Source organism: Aythya fuligula, chromosome 7, assembly GCF_009819795.1.
Source record: "Aythya fuligula isolate bAytFul2 chromosome 7, bAytFul2.pri, whole genome shotgun sequence".
Classification (NCBI taxonomy): domain Eukaryota; kingdom Metazoa; phylum Chordata; class Aves; order Anseriformes; family Anatidae; genus Aythya; species Aythya fuligula.
The window spans coordinates 25,367,226-25,385,259 of NC_045565.1; the positions used below are offsets into that span (position 1 = coordinate 25,367,226).

At 39.3% G+C, this 18,034-nt stretch overlaps 1 protein-coding gene across 1 annotated transcript in view; it reads left to right on the forward strand.

Annotated features, from left to right (window-relative positions):
• Positions 1 to 4,019: 4,019 nt before the first annotated feature.
• Positions 4,020 to 18,034, forward strand: part of CFAP58 (cilia and flagella associated protein 58) — a 56,436-nt gene continuing 42,421 nt past the window's right edge. The window contains exons 1-6 of the mRNA XM_032191224.1: positions 4,020 to 4,028; positions 5,590 to 5,871; positions 10,462 to 10,610; positions 11,568 to 11,724; positions 14,002 to 14,196; positions 16,844 to 16,981. Of these exons, the coding sequence (XP_032047115.1) occupies positions 4,020 to 4,028; positions 5,590 to 5,871; positions 10,462 to 10,610; positions 11,568 to 11,724; positions 14,002 to 14,196; positions 16,844 to 16,981 (930 nt within the window). The remainder of the gene's footprint in view (positions 4,029 to 5,589; positions 5,872 to 10,461; positions 10,611 to 11,567; positions 11,725 to 14,001; positions 14,197 to 16,843; positions 16,982 to 18,034) is intronic.

The following is an 18,034-nucleotide window of genomic DNA, read 5'->3' on the forward strand; positions in this document are numbered from 1 at the left end:
GTAATCCTTGTTGAAGAACTGTGAACAAAAGCTTTGACATGAAACTGTTTTGTGGTTTCAAACCGTGCTGTGGAATGGCAAATTCAGCTTGGTTCTAGGATTATTGACCTAATTTCAATTACTTCCCGTAATTTTCATCCATTTTATTTTTTATGTAGAGCATGTAATTGTACATTATACAAAGACAGCTTGTCAGCTTTAACTTGTGTCTCAGAGCTAACCAAGCTCTTTATTAGGGTGTTTCTATTAATCAAAACATTTCCATGATTTGACTTTTCATGAAAATGGTAATGAGACATGGTGTGTTTCTTCCTCTTGAGATGCTTGGCTTAACTCCAGTGCCAAACATGATCAAAGGTTGCTGCTATTTAGGATCTGTTGTATGATCTTTATGGACAACATAGGAAGCCTCAATCCAATTTTTCAGAACAAGTGTTCTCATTATAGCAATATCATTTAGCTTTAAAATAACAGAAGGAAAGTGCTTTCAAAAAGAATATAGTAAAAGTATCAGCTGGATTAAGGACTTTATAGCAATTCCTTGTGACTGGAGAAGTCACAGTATGATTTAGTACATTCTTATTCCTTTTAATACTGCAAAACTGATTTAACTCAGAAGGCAAAATGGATTTTAGGGCACATCCAGGCCGTCAGCCCACTGATAGCGTCTGCAGTGTTGGAGACCATGAGAATGCGATGGATTTCCACATTGCTGAGGGAGACTTACAACACTTGCATGTGGAGAACTAATATTTATATAACATTTTTAATATTTCTAACATATGTAAAAGCGATATTTTAGTTTAGCAAATGGTTAGACAAATTTTGCTTTCCTTAGTGGTGATTTCCCACTGATTCCCATCATCTGAGTAAAAAGAACCAAACCGCATGCAAATATTGGACCTCATCCATGACTACATGTTCACCCCACCGTTATGTCTCCATGTATTAATTAACATTTGTAACACGTTTCCAGAGCAGAAAAGAGCTGTTGTTAGGGGGCAGCTCATCAAAGCACCGTGGTAGTGCAGTGCCACCTGCTGATGTTCTGCCTTACTACAGCATGGTGTAAAAAGAAACATTTCAACCCCTCACCGTCAGGTTTTCCCTTATTACTACTTCTTATCGTTACCTTCCAGTGTCCAAAAGATTCATTTTATACTTCCCAGAAGACGTGTGCTGCCATGGTCCCTGCCCCAAATTGCGTGCATTCTCCTGGGTGATGTTATGATGATATTTTGCTCTATTTATTTATATCTCTGCAGTAACCCATCAATCCTTACACTCAGCAAGTGATTGCTTATCGTTTTCATGCCACTGTGGTTTAAAACATGTATTAAATTAACTGTCCTAGGGGCCTGACCTCAAATAAATCAGTATATCTTTTCTAGTAACCCTTTCTGCACCCACACATACATGCTGCTGATGCGAACCGCTCTTTTATGCAGCTGGTGAAACAGGTGATTCTGCTTATAAACCATAAAATACTGATGTCTCCTGAACAAAGTCAGATATTTAGGGAACTAAGTAACAATCTTTTCAATGAATTGAAACTTCCTGGATCCAGCTTGTCCCTGCTGTTAATGAAACTATATTTAGAAATGATTTTTTTCTTCTGTGGCTGAGTTTTTTGCTCTCACTATAGCAGAAAGGTTCTCACATAGGCTTGGCTTAAAAGGGAGAGTTAAAGTCAACCCACTTCAAGATCTCCACCTTGTCTAGAAGTTCACTTCACAACATGACTACATCATTTATAGCCAAGACAGTCACAGCACATTGCAGGATGGCAGCTGTGATTATCTCCACTTCATATTCATTGGAATATAAAGCACAGGGAATTTTAAGCACATGGTCCCAAGTTATAGGATGTTCCTTCAATGGTCACAAACTTGTACTGAAGCCTATATAGTTACCACTGGAAGGTCTCACAGGGCAAAAATCACTGTGAGTTTGAAAAACAGAAGACCACGGGGATGCCTTAATATATGGATATCATTTTTGGACACATTACTGCTGTTACCCTCAAGCACAAACATTGTGGGTACACAGTAATAAAGGTGTATTCACACTAAAGATGAATAACTCACTTTATGTTTCCATTCCTTTTTTTTTTTTTTTTTTTTTTTTTTGTAGCCATAATAAAGGGTGTCATAAACATCTACATTATATATTTAAGATATAAACGTGAAGGCTTTTTGTTTGTTTGTTTTGTTCTATTGTGTAATTGCCCCTTTTTAATCTCTCCCTTCAGCAGGATTTTGCTGACAAAGTAAAAATCTCATCTTCTGCTATTTCTTTACAGGTGCAGCTGTTTTGTTGATTAAAGGTCTAAGAAATTTCTTGACAATCTGAAATCCTAGAATCAAGGAATTCTGCTGATAATTCCATTATCATTTTTGTGGTACTTCTATTAGGAAGCATCAGTACAAAGGAAAATGAAGAAAAAAAAAAGTGTAAAACCTAGAAAAGGTACTTTTTAAAAAAATATTTATTAGAAGCGTGCTTTGAAATGACTGAAACTAGGTTTCAGCATGCAGGATATTTTTTAATTAAGTCATAGTTATACAGAATATATTACAAAATGTGTCTTATTCTCCAGCTTTAATAGTCAAATTAGACCATTTCAAAGCATCCCTTTGAAATTACCTATTTTGCCACGTAATCAGTAAAATGAAGTGCTACAATTCAGGCTTCATTAAACCTGGGAAAATTTTCCATTGTCGTTATTAGTTTCAAGTGGAACTTTAAGGTCATACACCATGTCCATTCTGCTGGGGAGCGTACACATGGAACATTACATTCTCTGCCCAAAAAACCTATCAGATGAACCAATTTGTGACCCCACTAAGGTAAACATACTATTTCAAGGGTTAGCTAGTAGCGGAGCGACCAGCAGTAGCTGATAATTCAGTGCAGCTCTTACAGTGCAGAGCCGTTGTCCGGGGTTCCCTCCTTCTATACCCTGCTTTTGTACAAAATCATTAAAGCACACAAGCAGACTAAGCAGTGTGATTAGTCAGAAGTAATGAAAAGACCGAAGTCAGGCTGTCCCTCTGAATGTGGAGAGCTTTCTGTGGATGGGATTGCCCCTCTATGGTGTCAGGTGTGCCCACACCTGGGGCTTGGTGAGCCACCCCTCTATTTCCAGGGGACCACCCTGTGCCCATGATCCAAATCTCTGCTGCTGTGTGCCTGCCTGCCAGCTTTCCTGGTAGGGACAAGGCCTCAAACCCTGGGCAGATGCCACGCAGGAGAGCAGTGTGACTTGAGCAAAGCACCCCAGCAGGGCTGAGCACCCCCAAATCCCACTTAATTCCTTTCACAGGACCCTGCCTTCCTCTGTGCTTTGATTTGACTTGTTCTGCTGAGCAGCTGCATCTTGTTGACCCACGTAGTGCTAGGCTAACAGCTGGGCTTGCTGATCTTAGAGGTCTTTCCCAACCTAAATGATTCAATGATGCTGTGAGCCGTGCTGTGGGCTAAGGATCAGCCTTTTTGCTCAGAGGCTGTGGTGCAGCCCCTCTGCAGGCTTTCCTGAGGAGCCTGTGGTCTCTGAGCTGTGTCTGTGAAGAAGGAGCTGCTGTGACTGAACAGGGTTATAGGCATTTTCTTCGAGGTTCCCTTTCCCTGCAGCAAGTTGGCCCTGTTGATTGTTTGGATACCCCTGAAATAAAACTGCTAGTCTGTTATAGCTGTTAAGGTCTTTGAATACAATCAGGCTCTGTCGGGCTAGCTGATGTCCTTTATTAGATCTATTAGGAGCTGGACTCGATGATCCTTGCGGGTCCCTTCCAACTTGGGATATTCTCTGATTTGTGCAGGGCACGCGGTTAAGGGACGAATCCCTCCTTCCAGCCCCGCTATCTCCATGGCTGCACAGCGCAGACCCGCCCGCCGCCGTTCCTAGGAGACGGCACGGCCTCCTCGGCACCACCAGGGCCGGCACCGGCCCCGATCCCGGCCCTGATCCCGATCCCGGCCCCGATCCCTGTCCCGGCGCCTCCCGCCCCGCCGGCACCATGGCTGAGGTGAGCCCCCGCCATTACCCGCCCGCCGTGGCGTAATGGCGACCCCTCCACCTCTGCCTGCGCCCCTACACCTGTTGAAGGGTCGAGGCGCTGTTGAGAACAGAGTGCAGTTGGCTCGGTTGTCGAGAGGTTATTTACATGCAGGGTGTAGTAACACAGACTGTAGGAATACCTGCTGTGTATATATTTCATATGTTGTTATTGCTTTTTTCGCTCTCTGTATGATCACAAACGTAACGAGATCGAAACTGAAGCACCAAGGCTTTCCCTTTTCCACACTGAATGCCCTTCTGCACTAATGACAATGCAGTTTTTAACATTTCACTCCCGTTTGTTGTTTTTTTCATCGAAGTTTCTGACACAGATACAAAAAAATAATGAAATTGGAGACTTGGCAAGGAGGATTTGGGGCTGGTGCCCCTGTTCTCAGTATATTACATAGCCTGAGCTTGTGTTCATGCCATAAGAGGCTAGTTTTATGCTTTTAATTCCATCTTTTCCTGGTGGTTTAAATGTGCATACTCTTAAAACCAACTGAAACAAGTCTTTGCTGTCAGATTTTTATTTTTAAAGATTCTTGCCTTTCTGTCAAAGCTGTTTGTGTTCAAGCGGGGACCCGAACAATTTTTGAATCCTTTGGTTTTGAGGGCAGGTCTGTGAGGGTGCTGTGCCTCGGGGAGCCGCGTCTCACTGCCTGGAGCTGCTGGCAGGAGATCTGTGCACATCCACATCAGCCTCCGTCCAAGATGCAATTTTAAGGAAACACCTAGGCTTCAGATGGCAGCACAGAGATGCTCCAGGTAGCTGTGAATGGACTTCAGTAATGGAAGTGAAGCATCTGTGACCGAATGAAGCATCCTGTGGGCTGATTTATCTTGCTTCTTAGCAGTTCAAACTGTTGAGAAGTGGCTGTACACCTCCCTTTGGTGTGTTTGCATGCCATTGAAGGTTATAATGGAAATTATTTTAAGCAGTTGTGGAAAACATTAGTGGAATTTGGTGTCCATAAACTAAGCGGGCAAAATTTGGCTTCAGAACTGAGCTAAATTGGATATTCCCACCATGAAAGGTTTAACAGAAGCACTTTCTGCAGGGAATGGGTTTGCTTGCATTGCCATTACTGATGCTTTCACATGTGCTTATCTGGAAGTGATTTGCTGGCACTATTTGCATGCAAAGAGTAAACTAATCAGACTTTACAGTGTAGAGAACTGAGAAGAATTAAAGCTAAAATACTGGCCTACCTCAATAGCTGATGTATTATTTAAACACTGCCACAATATTTTCTAGACCTATCATTAAAATAGTTGTGGTACTCAATTGCAGGAGCTCTGACTGTTAAAGCACAAGTTATTTCAGTAAAATCAGGAGAAATCAATTTGAAGAATAGCCTGAAATGTGCATATTATACCATAGCAAGACCACGGTTATTACAGATTTTTTTGTCATGGTGTCTTAGGAGCTGTTAGGTACTCAGTGTATTGCTTTTTTTATACTTGGGGGTCATAAGTGAGATGTTCAATTCCTCCTGTTAATTGATTATCTATCTAATTTCATTCAGGAACAGTCTGCCAAACTGTATTTAGAAGAAAGTGCATTTGAAGCACTGGAAAAAGACTTCCAAGAAGTCATCAATCTACTTAAGGGAGATAAAACTCTGGAAAAATTCCAAATAGAATATGAAAAGCTCCATGCTGTTTTGAAGAAGTCCCATGAAAATGAGAAGCGTCTCATGGAAAAATGCAGGGAGCTGAACGCTGAGCTTGTGGTGAATTCATCTAAAGTAGCTGCACTTACGAAGCTCACTAAGGATGATCGGGAAACTATATCATCAATGAAGGCGGTAAAGTTTTGAATAGAATTAAATATGATAGGATATAGTTAATGAAAAACATGGTAATAAGAAAGCTATCTGCAAGAACACTTTATTTTATGTAGAGACCTATCTGGAGAACTAAGCATAGAGCTGGTATCCCCAGTTCCTTAACCTCTGCTTTGCTACCGACTGCTTTGTTTCCTTAGCCTGATATTGTCACTCCTCCCAATCAAATTGTGTATTTATTTGCACAGGGATAAAACTAAGCCAATTCCATCAGTTGTCAAGTACTAAATGATAGTTTATATTTAAGCTTTCCCATATCTATAAAATAGCATATCTGCATTTCCAGCTTGCACAGTTTTTGAGACTGCATTCATTAATATTTTTGAATTGCTGCTTGGATGTTAATTATTGCCAGACTATGAAAAATCTACTTACATGCTGAAATATGGATTGTAGACCAGGGAAGTGTCATCAGCTCACTTAAATAAATGTTTTATGGTGTTTTTGAGAAGGAATCCTATATAGCATTTCAGTGTTACTTCATCAATTTACTCTGGTGTGTTCTTTGTCATTATTGATTTGAATTCTGTCAAAGTGCTTGACTTGCTAAAGAATAATCAATGTTTTTAGCCTCATACTGAGGTTTTACCACCATGAACCTAAACCTGAAAAATCATCAGAAGATGGTACTTTGAACTTTTTTCCTCTTCATGGTTTAAACGCTTAGGTTGTACTACCCAGCTAGACTTTAATTTAGCATTTAGTTGAGAAACCTACGTGCCTTGCAATAAAGTGTTAATTTCTGAGGGTAGAAGAGGCTACAATGTTCTTAAATGCTTCAAAATAGTGATTTACATTTTTTATGCTATAGACTTACTTTGTTCCAGTAAAATAAATTCAGTGTAACAATATGAGCACTGCAGAAAGAGATGTTCTTTAACATGAAGTTTCTTGTCCATAGAATTCCAAAGAAAATAAACTCAGAATAAATATAACTAGCAGTGCTGTCACCCTATGGCTGCAGCTTGCCAGCCCATGGTACTGCTCAAAGCATCCTCAGGAAGGTGGAAAACCACATATAAAATCTTGTTGATTTTCTCTGCCACTAATCCAAAACCCTAGTAGGGGGCTGTCAGGAGCCACGATGATCCTTGCCATTTTCTTTCTGCTATTACATGTCTATACTCTGAGTGTGAACAGTAGCAGAGGCAATACTTCAGGATGTTCCCAAGCTGAGGCAACATCATCTTAGTAATGTCATAAAACTGAGTGCAAGGAAAAATAAGAGCCTTTCCAACATCAACAGCTGAATTGAAGCTAAGGTGAGGGATGGCTTAACAATATCAGCTACTGTTGAAGCAACTAAGAGATTTTGTAGTGAAAAAGCTGCTTGACAATACGATCCCATTAGAAGCAATGTGCAATACACACCCTGTGACATTTAAATTCCAGTTGTGTGATGTGGGACAAGTAAACAGCACTGATACTTTTCATTTTGGCTGGGAGAATTAGTCTTTCCATTAAATGTTCAAGAATTAGTTGGATGTTATTTATGATCACGTCATGTGTTGGGGGTTTGATAGATACACCCTTCATATTTCATGTTATTCTCCTTTCTGAAGACTGCAGTTTTACTAACATTCAAAAAAGGTATTTCACAGGTGCCTAAGGCAAACGTTGAGGAAGGTTCAAGTGCTCAAATAGCAAATATGATGTTCTACAACACTAAATTAGACAAACAATGCTCTAGTGTTTCATTATTTACAAGTATAAGAAGAATCCCAGTGGGCTGTTCCTAGAAAAACAGTATATTTGCTTCAAATTAAGGTCCTAAATCCTGGTGGCTTGATAGGTCATCTGGGTAACAGGTTTACAGCCTTCCTTTTCTGGGTCATTGGTTCATATACAAATAAAGTTTCAACTGAGCTGCAGAGGCAATATTTTTCTCCTTGTGAAGCCTGGTTGTAATCGGTAGGATTTGTATAGGGGCAGGGGTTAACTGTGCAAATCAATTGCTGGTAGGACCCAAGTCAATAATAATCAATGGCTGTTACTGTCTGATGGCACTTCAGTGCTCTGTTTTGAGGTTTTAATGAACTGGACGTAATAGTCTGCTGTTCACAGTCATGTCAGGGGAACTAAGGGCCAAGCTGAACCCTAGGGGAATACAACTCTTTTTCATTGATAGGGAAACTGATCCATACAGCTGCACTGGAAGAACCCTAGAACAGGAATTTATAGTTACCAAGTTTTCAATTTCCAGGAGAATCAATCCAGTATGCTAATAAAGCAATTCATTAATTCTCAGTCTCTTTGCAGCAAAACCAACGTGATCTTCAGGGCTATTTAATGAAAAAAAAAAAAAAAAAAAAAAAAAGTAAAGCAGTCACATTTTATGAATTCTGCTTCACATTTTCCAGAGTACTTCTCCAAATTTTTTTTGAATTGTTTTAAATGCAAACACCCAGTATAGTTCCATTGTTAATTATACAACAAACTGCAACGCATGTTCCTACTTCCTGGGTACACGACACATTCTGCATTCTTTCAGTCCTTTCTTCACTGAGTAATTATGTGATTATTTTTTCAATTAAGGCATCCACCTTCAGAAATTTCCTCCTCTTTACTTTTGAATTTAAAGGAAGCAATTTATTGAATCTTTACTCAAAGTATAAAAAACAACCAAGAAAGCCATCACAATGAAGCCCACTTTTGCTGACCCTGGAGTCTGACGCATTGTTTTTTATTTAGATGTTGCCTGTTAATGAGGCCATCATCCATAAATGCTAACCCTATTGATAAAAATTGTTTTGACACACATCAAAAGCGAGATGTAGTTCAAGAAGCTCAGCTTCTGGTTACCTGCAGTCACTGCTTACCTGAGTGACCTCATGGACTTCAGAGGATCAGTTTTGTGAGTACTCACCCAAGTACAGTTTTGGGCCTGAGGACTCACTGAAGCCAGTAAGACCCCTCACAGGACACACTGATATTATTCACCCCAAGCCCCAGTCATAATGATTTAATTCACCAATTTTAATCACACTCTAATCAGCCATCAGGAAGCTTTGATTTAAATAATCAGCTTTAATCTTATTTTCAATTTGCATTTCTCCTAGAGAAAGATTGGTTGCCTGTTACAGGTTAGCAAATCTGAAATGTGTATTTACGGCTATATTTTATGTTTTTTTTTACCAACCGAGATGATACACTATGTCTTTATACCATTATTTCAGCATAGCATGCATTTATTTAAATTTCATATTACAACATTTTTATGTAAGAGAATAATGAATGAAAAAGTTTTATTTACTGTATGATATTTAATACTTTGTGTGATCATTGCTGCATTTGAATGGAAATTAGAACCTAAAATGTATAAAACAAAAATTCACTACAGTATTTAGAGCTGTTTTAAATGTTCTCGACACATAAGTGAAAAGCATGTTTTTCAAACTGAATTTTGAACTAAGTAATTTATTAAGTAATGAAAATACTGTTTCCAGGTAGAGAATTGTACCTGGTTCTTTGTAGTAGTTGCTTATAACCTCTATAAGAATTTCAGAACAAGTCAAGCCCACTTTTTATTAATATGCTGGAGGTGGGGGTGGGGGAGGGAGAACAAGCATTCCTGATCTTTGAGCTCTGGCTGGTTGCTCTGGTTTTTCAAATTTGTGTCTGCTGAACTAATTGAACAAATAAAATGAAAATGTATTCCCCCTCCAGCTTGAAGAGGCCACAAACGTTATATTCTGTTAGCTTTTCAGTACGTTCTGGTAGCCTATTGCTTCTGTTAGCTCAATGACTCTGAGCTTTTAATTTAGGCAGTAAACAGCTTAGCGCTACATTTATTTGATTTAAAAGAGCTCAATAAATATATTAACCATATACCATAACATGGCTTGTCATCATTTTGAATTTAATATTAAATAGATTTATTTTTAGATCCAGAGATGTTAATTCAAATAAAGAACTGCTGTAAACAATTTTATATAAATTAAATTATAAATTATTAAATTTAATCATTAATTATTAAGTTATCTGATATTGTTCATTGTGGACGTATTTTTGATTTTTATTTTTTTTTGTAGCTTCTCTAAATAGGTAGTTAAAACCAAAGTGCACTAGGTCCTCACAGATGCAAATATACAAAGAGGGAGCAAAGGACAGAGTAACATCTTTTTTTCCTTCTCTGAAAAATAGTAATTTGGATGTTCTTTGTTGTAACAGCTAACAAGATTCTTAGAAACAAGTGAACTGTTTGAGTATATGGGACGTCTGTAGGCACTGCAGCTTCAGTAGATGTTAGCGGGATTTACATGACCAAAATCTCATAGAATGAGATTTGATAATATTTAGGTCTATCTGTTAGAGAAAATAAGTGAGAGTTTTTGAGTGTGAATTGACATTGTCTGAATGGCTCAAAATACTTGTTATGCCCTCATTCAAATGGAAAGACAACTGGCAAAGAAAACTGCTGTGAATCTGAGCATGAAAAGACATGAAAATCGACTTGCTTAATTAACAAAAATGCAAGGCAATTAATTTTTAATTTGTTGTTCATTTTCAACCCAATTTAATTTCTGTAAGTCTTTTCCATTTTGTTCCTAGGAGATTGAAAAGGCCTGGAAAATGGTGGATGCAGCCTATGAGAAGGAACAGAAAGCAAAGGAAACAATTCATTCACTGCAAGAGGAAGTTGCGCGCCTGACTAACATGACGGAGCGGGAATCTGGTCTGTCCTTGGGTCAGGAATACAAGTAAGTTTTCCAGAGAAAGGGGGAAAGCCTGATCTGATCTCTGAGCAAGGCCTTTAGTATATTCAGATATTCCCTTCCAGGAAATGTGCCAGCACGTAAAGCACCTGGATGCATGAGAAATCCACTCCTTCACATTTTGGCCCTAAAGTATTCTGTTCCTGGGTAAGAGATTTCCTTTCATTTGAAAGCTTTGTCATCCAGCCTTCCACTAAAATATGTCTCTCTAAAGACAACTCTGTGGCTGCTTTTTGCATTTTCCTGAAAGGGCTGGGAGCTGTGACTTTGCCAAGACCTCAGTCCTGCAGTTTCCAGCTGCTCAGGCACTCCGTGATTTCTTCTTAAAGTTCCTTTTGTATTGATCTCCAGTTCCATGCTGCCCTGTCCAGTGACAGGGCCATACAGGCAACTCCTCTGCAGGTTTCCAGCCCTGTAGGGTGTTTCCAGCTCTTTTAGAGCAATCAGGTTGTTTTTTAAGGTTGAGCTTGAACCCACATTGCAATGTTTGGACTTTCTTTCAGATTGTAAATGTGTCCAAAGAGGCAATCTGTTTTATTCTTACATTAGGTGACTGCAAGACATAACCTGGTTAGGTGACCGGTCAGGTAAACTGCAGAGACTTGTGATAATGCAACAGAGGTTTGGTCCCTACATGGTTTTGCAGTGGGCAGGGAAGAAGAAATTTTGTTCCATTACCTTTTTGAGCAACTGAGAGTTTCTTCAGTCCCCTGAGGATTGGGATATAAGAAGAAAGAGTGGTTTATTGACAGGGACTCTTAACGATCACAGTAGGTAAAGCATATAATTTGATTGACCAAAAGACCCTTAATCCAAGAGGAGTTTAAAATGAAACAAAATGACTTTTAAACTCTGGTTTCACATGAAGGATCCTGCTCTGGCATAGGAGGAAGAACAGAAAGGGCTTGTGACACTGTTTGACTATTGTTTCCTTGCTTCCAGTATCAGAGATTTGCTAAAACTTAAAGAAGAGATAACAAAGGAGCGAGACCAACTCTTGTCAGAGGTCGTGACATTACGCCAAAGTCTAACTCAAGCCACAGAGCAGCAGCAGGATACAGAGAGGGCAAAAAACGAGGCAGAACAAGCTGTAATGCAGGTCTGTACAGCTCACAGGGTGGTGATTTTAGGCTTTGTACCAAACCATTCCCCCCTTCTACAATTGACTAGTATGCTACTACCTGTTCTTCCACAACTCAAACCTTTCCAGGAGTGCTCAGAAAAAAGTCTGTTGTGAATTATTTTTATGGTTTTTCTCTATTTCTTGGCTACATCCTTTGTAAAGCGTATTGTCATGTACCAGCTGCTTCTACAGCTTTCTAATACCCTGAATGAGGCCAGGGTGCCTCTGCCTCAGTCACAGTTGTCTTTCATACTGGAGATGCTTTTTTTTTCTTTGTTTCTTTCCTGCATTGTAAATCTGCATGCCTCCAAAGGACCACTTAGAACACAGAGCTTGAGTGGAGGACCTACGGCCCTTGCTGTTGACAGTGGTTGTCATATCATGCCGTATGATCATTTTTAAGAATGTATAAAATTCTGACTTTAAGCTAATTAGGCTATTTTCTCCCACACTGCTTCTAGGAAGCTTTTTCTGCACCAACATGAGAAAGAACTTCTTCACGGTGAGGGTGACGGAGCACTGGAACAGGCTGCCCAGGGAGGTTGTGGAGTCTCCTCTGGAGATATTCAAGGCCTGTCTGGATGCCTACTTGGGCGTCCTGCTCTAAGGAACCTGCTTTGGCAGGGGGGTTGGACCCGATGATCTTTTGAGGTTCCTTCCAACCCCTTCAATTCCGTGATTTTCAGAATCCCACTTTTCTAATGTTTAGAGACCTCCTATTTGTTAGACCGATTTCTACCTACTGTTTTTGAGCTTAAATGATGTTTCACTTCACCAGTTTCCATACAGAGCAGTCATATTCCACCCTTGCTTTGCCCTAATTGTTTTCTCTCTAAGTTAGGCTCTCTGTTTTTCCGACATTCTGAGGAGACATGTCTCTTTACTGAGCAATATGCATAGCTTCCTTTAAATGCATATAGCAGCTGGAGGTACAGAAGACTGAGGATCAATAGGATACCCGCTGAAGGGAGAGAAAGCAGAGAAGGATGGAAAATGGGATACAAAACTCTGATACATCAAAATACAAAAACGCAATAATGAAGAATAGAAAAATATATAGAAGAACATAAATAGGGGCTGGACCAAGACATCAAGAGAGGGGAAATGCAGAAAAGAACACTTAAACAAAGAAAAAGAGATGACATGGAAGCAGCAGTTAGCTTGCAGGTTTTTTTATTAATCCCAAATAGGAAAGGGTTGATCAGCCCATGCTCCATACACAGTACTAATTTCTGTTTCTAAAGGACTTAGCTGGGAGTGTAGTACAAGAGAATGTAAATCTTGGCTCTTCTGACAGCATTGTGGGCGTGGGAGAAAAAAGAGAGGAGTGAAAGTCCCATCAATACTTACTGAATCTTGCCAACCTCAATCTTCTGATACCTACTTCACCAGCCTTTAGATTTACAGGGTTGTTACAGCTCATGGAACCACCTCCCATTCTCTCAGTATGAAATTCTGCACTTCAGACTGCTTAAATGACAATGTTTTTTGAAGATCCTGTTGAAGACCCTGGCAGTTCTGGCAACTTTTCATCAGGCTGAGAGGGAGAGGAATCTGTAAATGAAAAGCATCTTTAAATTGCTGGTCCCTGTCTGAACTGGATATTTCCTTGTGGATCAGCCCCCTGTGGATTTTCTCTGCTGATTCTGCTCCATCACATTTCTGGGGAGGGAGAGAGCACAAGTCACAGAAAATTCTATCAAATATGAAGGAAAGTTCTTCTTTCAAAGCTCTTGCAGAGGAACTTTGAGAGCAGAAAGATTGAGAGCACTTGTGAAAATGAACATTGCTCTGATATCTCCCTCTTTCCTTTATTATCAATGTAATACATGCTTCTGCTGGTGAGATAGAAAAATAAAAATAAAAATCCTTGCAATATAACATCAAGTCCAAATTAGTTTTAACCCTGCATTCAGAAAGTACCACTTCACAAATAACTTACATCAGAAAATACATTTGCTGCTGTGTCTCCAAAGGAATGCTTTGTGTCTGAATTCTATCAGACCCTTCTGCTTGAATGAACTGACTGGTGTTTAACAAATCCTTGTCATCAATAAGTAGGTTCCCTCATACCAGATTTTTAGTTCAGCCACTAGATAAAATACTTCTGAGAAGATTCTGTGTAGTAATGGGTACAGTAGCATAGAAGTCATTGTTTTCAAAATCAAACATAGTAGAATAAGAGGTGAAAGGCCTCACTTTCCTAAATAAAAGGCAGCAGAACTTAAACTTTCATCTTCTCAATTGTTACAGCTTCAGCAAGAAATCCAGATGCGTCAGAATGAGGCATCACGAGAAGCTCGAAAGAAGGAAAAAATTGAGAAGGAGCTGAAAAATCTTCAAGCTGAAATGGACAACAAGCAATCTGAGATCAAGAATTTACAGCAAGTTATACACAAGAACAAAGAGGAACAAGTAAAAATGGAACGGCATCTAAAAGAGCAGAAGGTAGGATACATGGCACACTTTTCATCATGTATAATATTAGGGTCACATTCCAAAATATGAACATTGATGAAATTTCATGGAGAGGGAGGGAGATTATTTTAAGTCAGTATTTTTAAAGATTTAAATATATATGCATATATATATACTAATAAGTAACCATTGAAAGCCATCTGACAGATTTCAGATAAAATTCCTCACAGCAATTAGTAGTGGATTGCAATGATATACTTAGAGATCATCCTGAGAAGATGACAGCAAATGAGACAAAGTCTGTGAAGAGCAAGGATGAACCAAGCGTTTGCCAACTTGGACTTCTTTCATATATTGCCTGATTCACTATAGTGGCATTGGTAAAATGATTTTATGTCTGATCCCTTTTTCCTTCTCTGTCACAATAATTTTTAGCTACCTCTCAAGCTTGTGAAAGTGTTTCTGTCAAAGGGCAGAGAACTGTCTTCATAAACCTTTTTGATTGATTTTACCCATTCTTTTTCCAAAAACTTTATCTGGAAATGTCCTAACATAGTGTTCTGCAAGTGTTTGAATTTTCAGGTTTTCAGTCCATTTCCCCTGACTTTGAGAAACTCTCAGAGAAGCAATTTCAGTAAATGGCAGGAGAGATCTCATCACTGTAAAACAGCCCTACCTCAAGGGAAACTTCCTTGGGAGCTGTGTGTATCTTGTAAATTTATGACTTTTATGGCTTTATCTTCCTTTTGGGTCCCTGAATTGGTGAGGGTGGAGATTTGTGAACTTTTTTTTTTTTTTTTTCCCAACATAGACTCTTAGTAAAATACTTCACATAAATAGATAAAGAGAATACTTAATTATTTTTCTGAACTTCTCCTCCCTACAAGGAGTATATTGAGATGCTCAAGTGTGTGCAGAGAAGAGCAACAAAGCTGATGAAGGAAGTTGAAAACAAATGTAATGAGGAACAGCTGAGGAAACTGGGGTTATTTAGTCTGGAGAAAAGGAGGCTGAGGGGGGATGTTATTGCTTTCTGTGACTACCATAAAGAAGGCTGCAACAAGGAGGGTGTCTGTCTCTTTTGTCAATGGACAAGTGATAGGATGCAAGGAAACATTCTGAAGACGTGCCAGGGGAGGTTTAGATTGGATATTAGGAATAATTTCCTAATTATGGAATTAGGTAGCACCTAATTAGGTAGCACTAAAGGACATGTTTTAGTGGTGGACTTGCTAGGGCAGGAAGATGGTTGGACTTGATGATCTTAAGGGTCTTTTCCAACCTAAGTGATTTGATGAATGTCACTGAATGTGAGGTAGCTTTTGAGGGCAGCTACATGATCTGCCAAGATAATCACATTATTTTTAAATAGTATATCTGCAATTCCTAGTTCTGTTGTATTCTTCCTCCTCTACTTTCAAGTAGTCCCTTTCAAGTTTTCTAAGTGCCTATTTTGGAGGCATTCAGTTGTCCAAATTATCCTGGAAATCAGTAGTTTACATGATGTACAGTGCCAGGGGTAATTAACCAGGCTACTGCCCTGTTTCATTGCCTGTGGTAGCTTTGAGTTGTCTGTGAAGGCATTGCATTGTCTTTCACAAAATGTCTGTCCAAAACATAGGCTATTCAACTGTCCAGGAGTTAGAGATCTGCAAGGGAAGGTGACTCCGCTGTTGCAATGCGATGAGGTTACTGTTAATCAACTGAATTGTAGTTGCCTGTGATGTCTGCTCTTACTCCACTCAAATTTCTAATCTGTTATTGCTTGCACAACAGTGAAGTTGATTTGTTACAGCAACTGTAGGCTTCATCCTACCCGTGCTGAAGTTGCAATAAAGAATACCCAGAACCACAGTGTAATCCTGGCATTCACAACACAAGAAAGAAGCAATATTCCTTGTTTTTACATTCTTTGCTTCAGCGTGCAGTTGGAAGAGGGCGATTCTGCTTCTCTTCCTTTAATTTTTCTAACAGCATAGTGCATATTGACTTCATCAGTTTATTGCACATTACTGCTTGAAGTGAAAAATACGGTGATCGTTCTTTGCTCACTTATGGAGTAATGGTTGTTAGAGGAAGTCTCATCAAGCAGAAGAAACCACCAGCAGTTCCAATATTGAAGTGTATGTTCCCCACGCAGTCTGTGAAACTGCTGTTCTGTGCTTATGACTGAAGACAAATTAGAGAAGAAAATGGTTGTGTCCTGGTCTCAGCAAGCCATGTACCCAGAGGAGTGTTATTGACATATTAATGTAGGATTAGCTCGCTAAGAAACAGAGTTCCCCTGCCCTCTGCTGATTAAAGTCATTTGAATCTCATACTGATTTTCAGTAATTATATGTAACAAGTGGTTGTGTTACGTGATGCTTGCCAAATGCCTAATAAGAATTAAAATATTTATCTACCACTTGTGAGAGAGACCTGCTAAGCTCATGGAAAAAAAAAAAAAAAGACACCGGCTGTGTTATTCATTAGAAATTATCATTTCCCCTAGTCAATATGAACGTTTGTCATATTCCACATTAGTAATTTCATCAGCAATGAAGAGTGGGTTTTAAGCAGAGAACAATCTGCAGCAGCTTTTATCTCCTGGGGAGATGGAAGGTTCTGTCTTCATGGATTTGCAGATGTAATCAGATTAAAAAGGAACTAATAGGATTGTTTCTTAATCTAACAGATCTTGAGTGAAAAAGCTGGTAAGGAACTTGAGCAAATTCAGGTTAAATATAGTCAGCTCGTTCAAGAGAGTACGCAGCATAATACGATGTTTGAAAATGTGATGAAGGATGTCTATCAGAAGACAACAGAACTGAAAGTAAGTACCAGAAGGTGTATCCATCCAATCAGACATGTCCCTCTGACTGTAGTCATACCACTTGGGATGGAGGTGATCTCAGTACTTGCACTGATGGTTCCCTACGGGTAGTTTTGGGGGAAATCTGAGGAATGCCTAGGAATAGAATCTGTTGCTTGATGCCATTTTTTCTGTGGTGGCTGATGAAGTAGTCTGCAACTGTATCAGCTGCAAGCGTAACACGTAGCTGGCTGGAGGAGCCCCATTTCCATGCAACGCACAAACCAAAATGTTCAACTCAGTGGGTTCATAAAGGACACTTGGTACATCTCACAAGCATAAGGTATTCTATAAATTGTGAGATCTTCACGTGAAAGCAGTGACTTCCTTTCTTACAGTGATTGACATAATCTGAATGTTGTCAAAACCCATTAATAAATGGTAATAAATTATAACAACGGTGTCCTGGAGAGCTCCACTGAAGGGAGCTGCTTGCTACACTAAAATCCACCCCCCCCTTGCCCTCCAGAGTCACTGGAAATCATTGGGAAAGTGAAATATAAGTAACCAAGGCAGTGTTTTCTTTCTGATCTAAATTGTTTTCTTGCCTGACTTTGCATTGTTAAACAGTTGTTTTATACCACGCAGAGGCTGGTTTCAGTGGGTTTCAGTAGGGGAAGGATGAGATGATTCCTGCATATGATTTTTGGGCTGTGTTGAGAGCGTTTGTGATAAAGGGTGTAAGTTTTATGCATAAGTTTTAGATGTTATTCCTTTGTTTACCATATCTTGCTTTTTGTATCCTTTTTGAGGTTAAAACACTGAACATATTAGAATATTCAGGTTGAAAATCATTATCTTATCAAGGCTTAGTCATGGCTAGCCAATTCACCTAACAACAATGTTTTCCAACAGGGAATTATTATTTTTTTTTAATTGAGAACTGTTAGTCAGACTGATAAAAGCTAACTTGTGACAGATTAAAAGCTCAGTTCATAACTAATCTAATGCAGAACTTCCTGATTTGTGTGGTAGGAGCTTGTTTTCTGTTGTATTTTGCTAGGCAGATGGGAG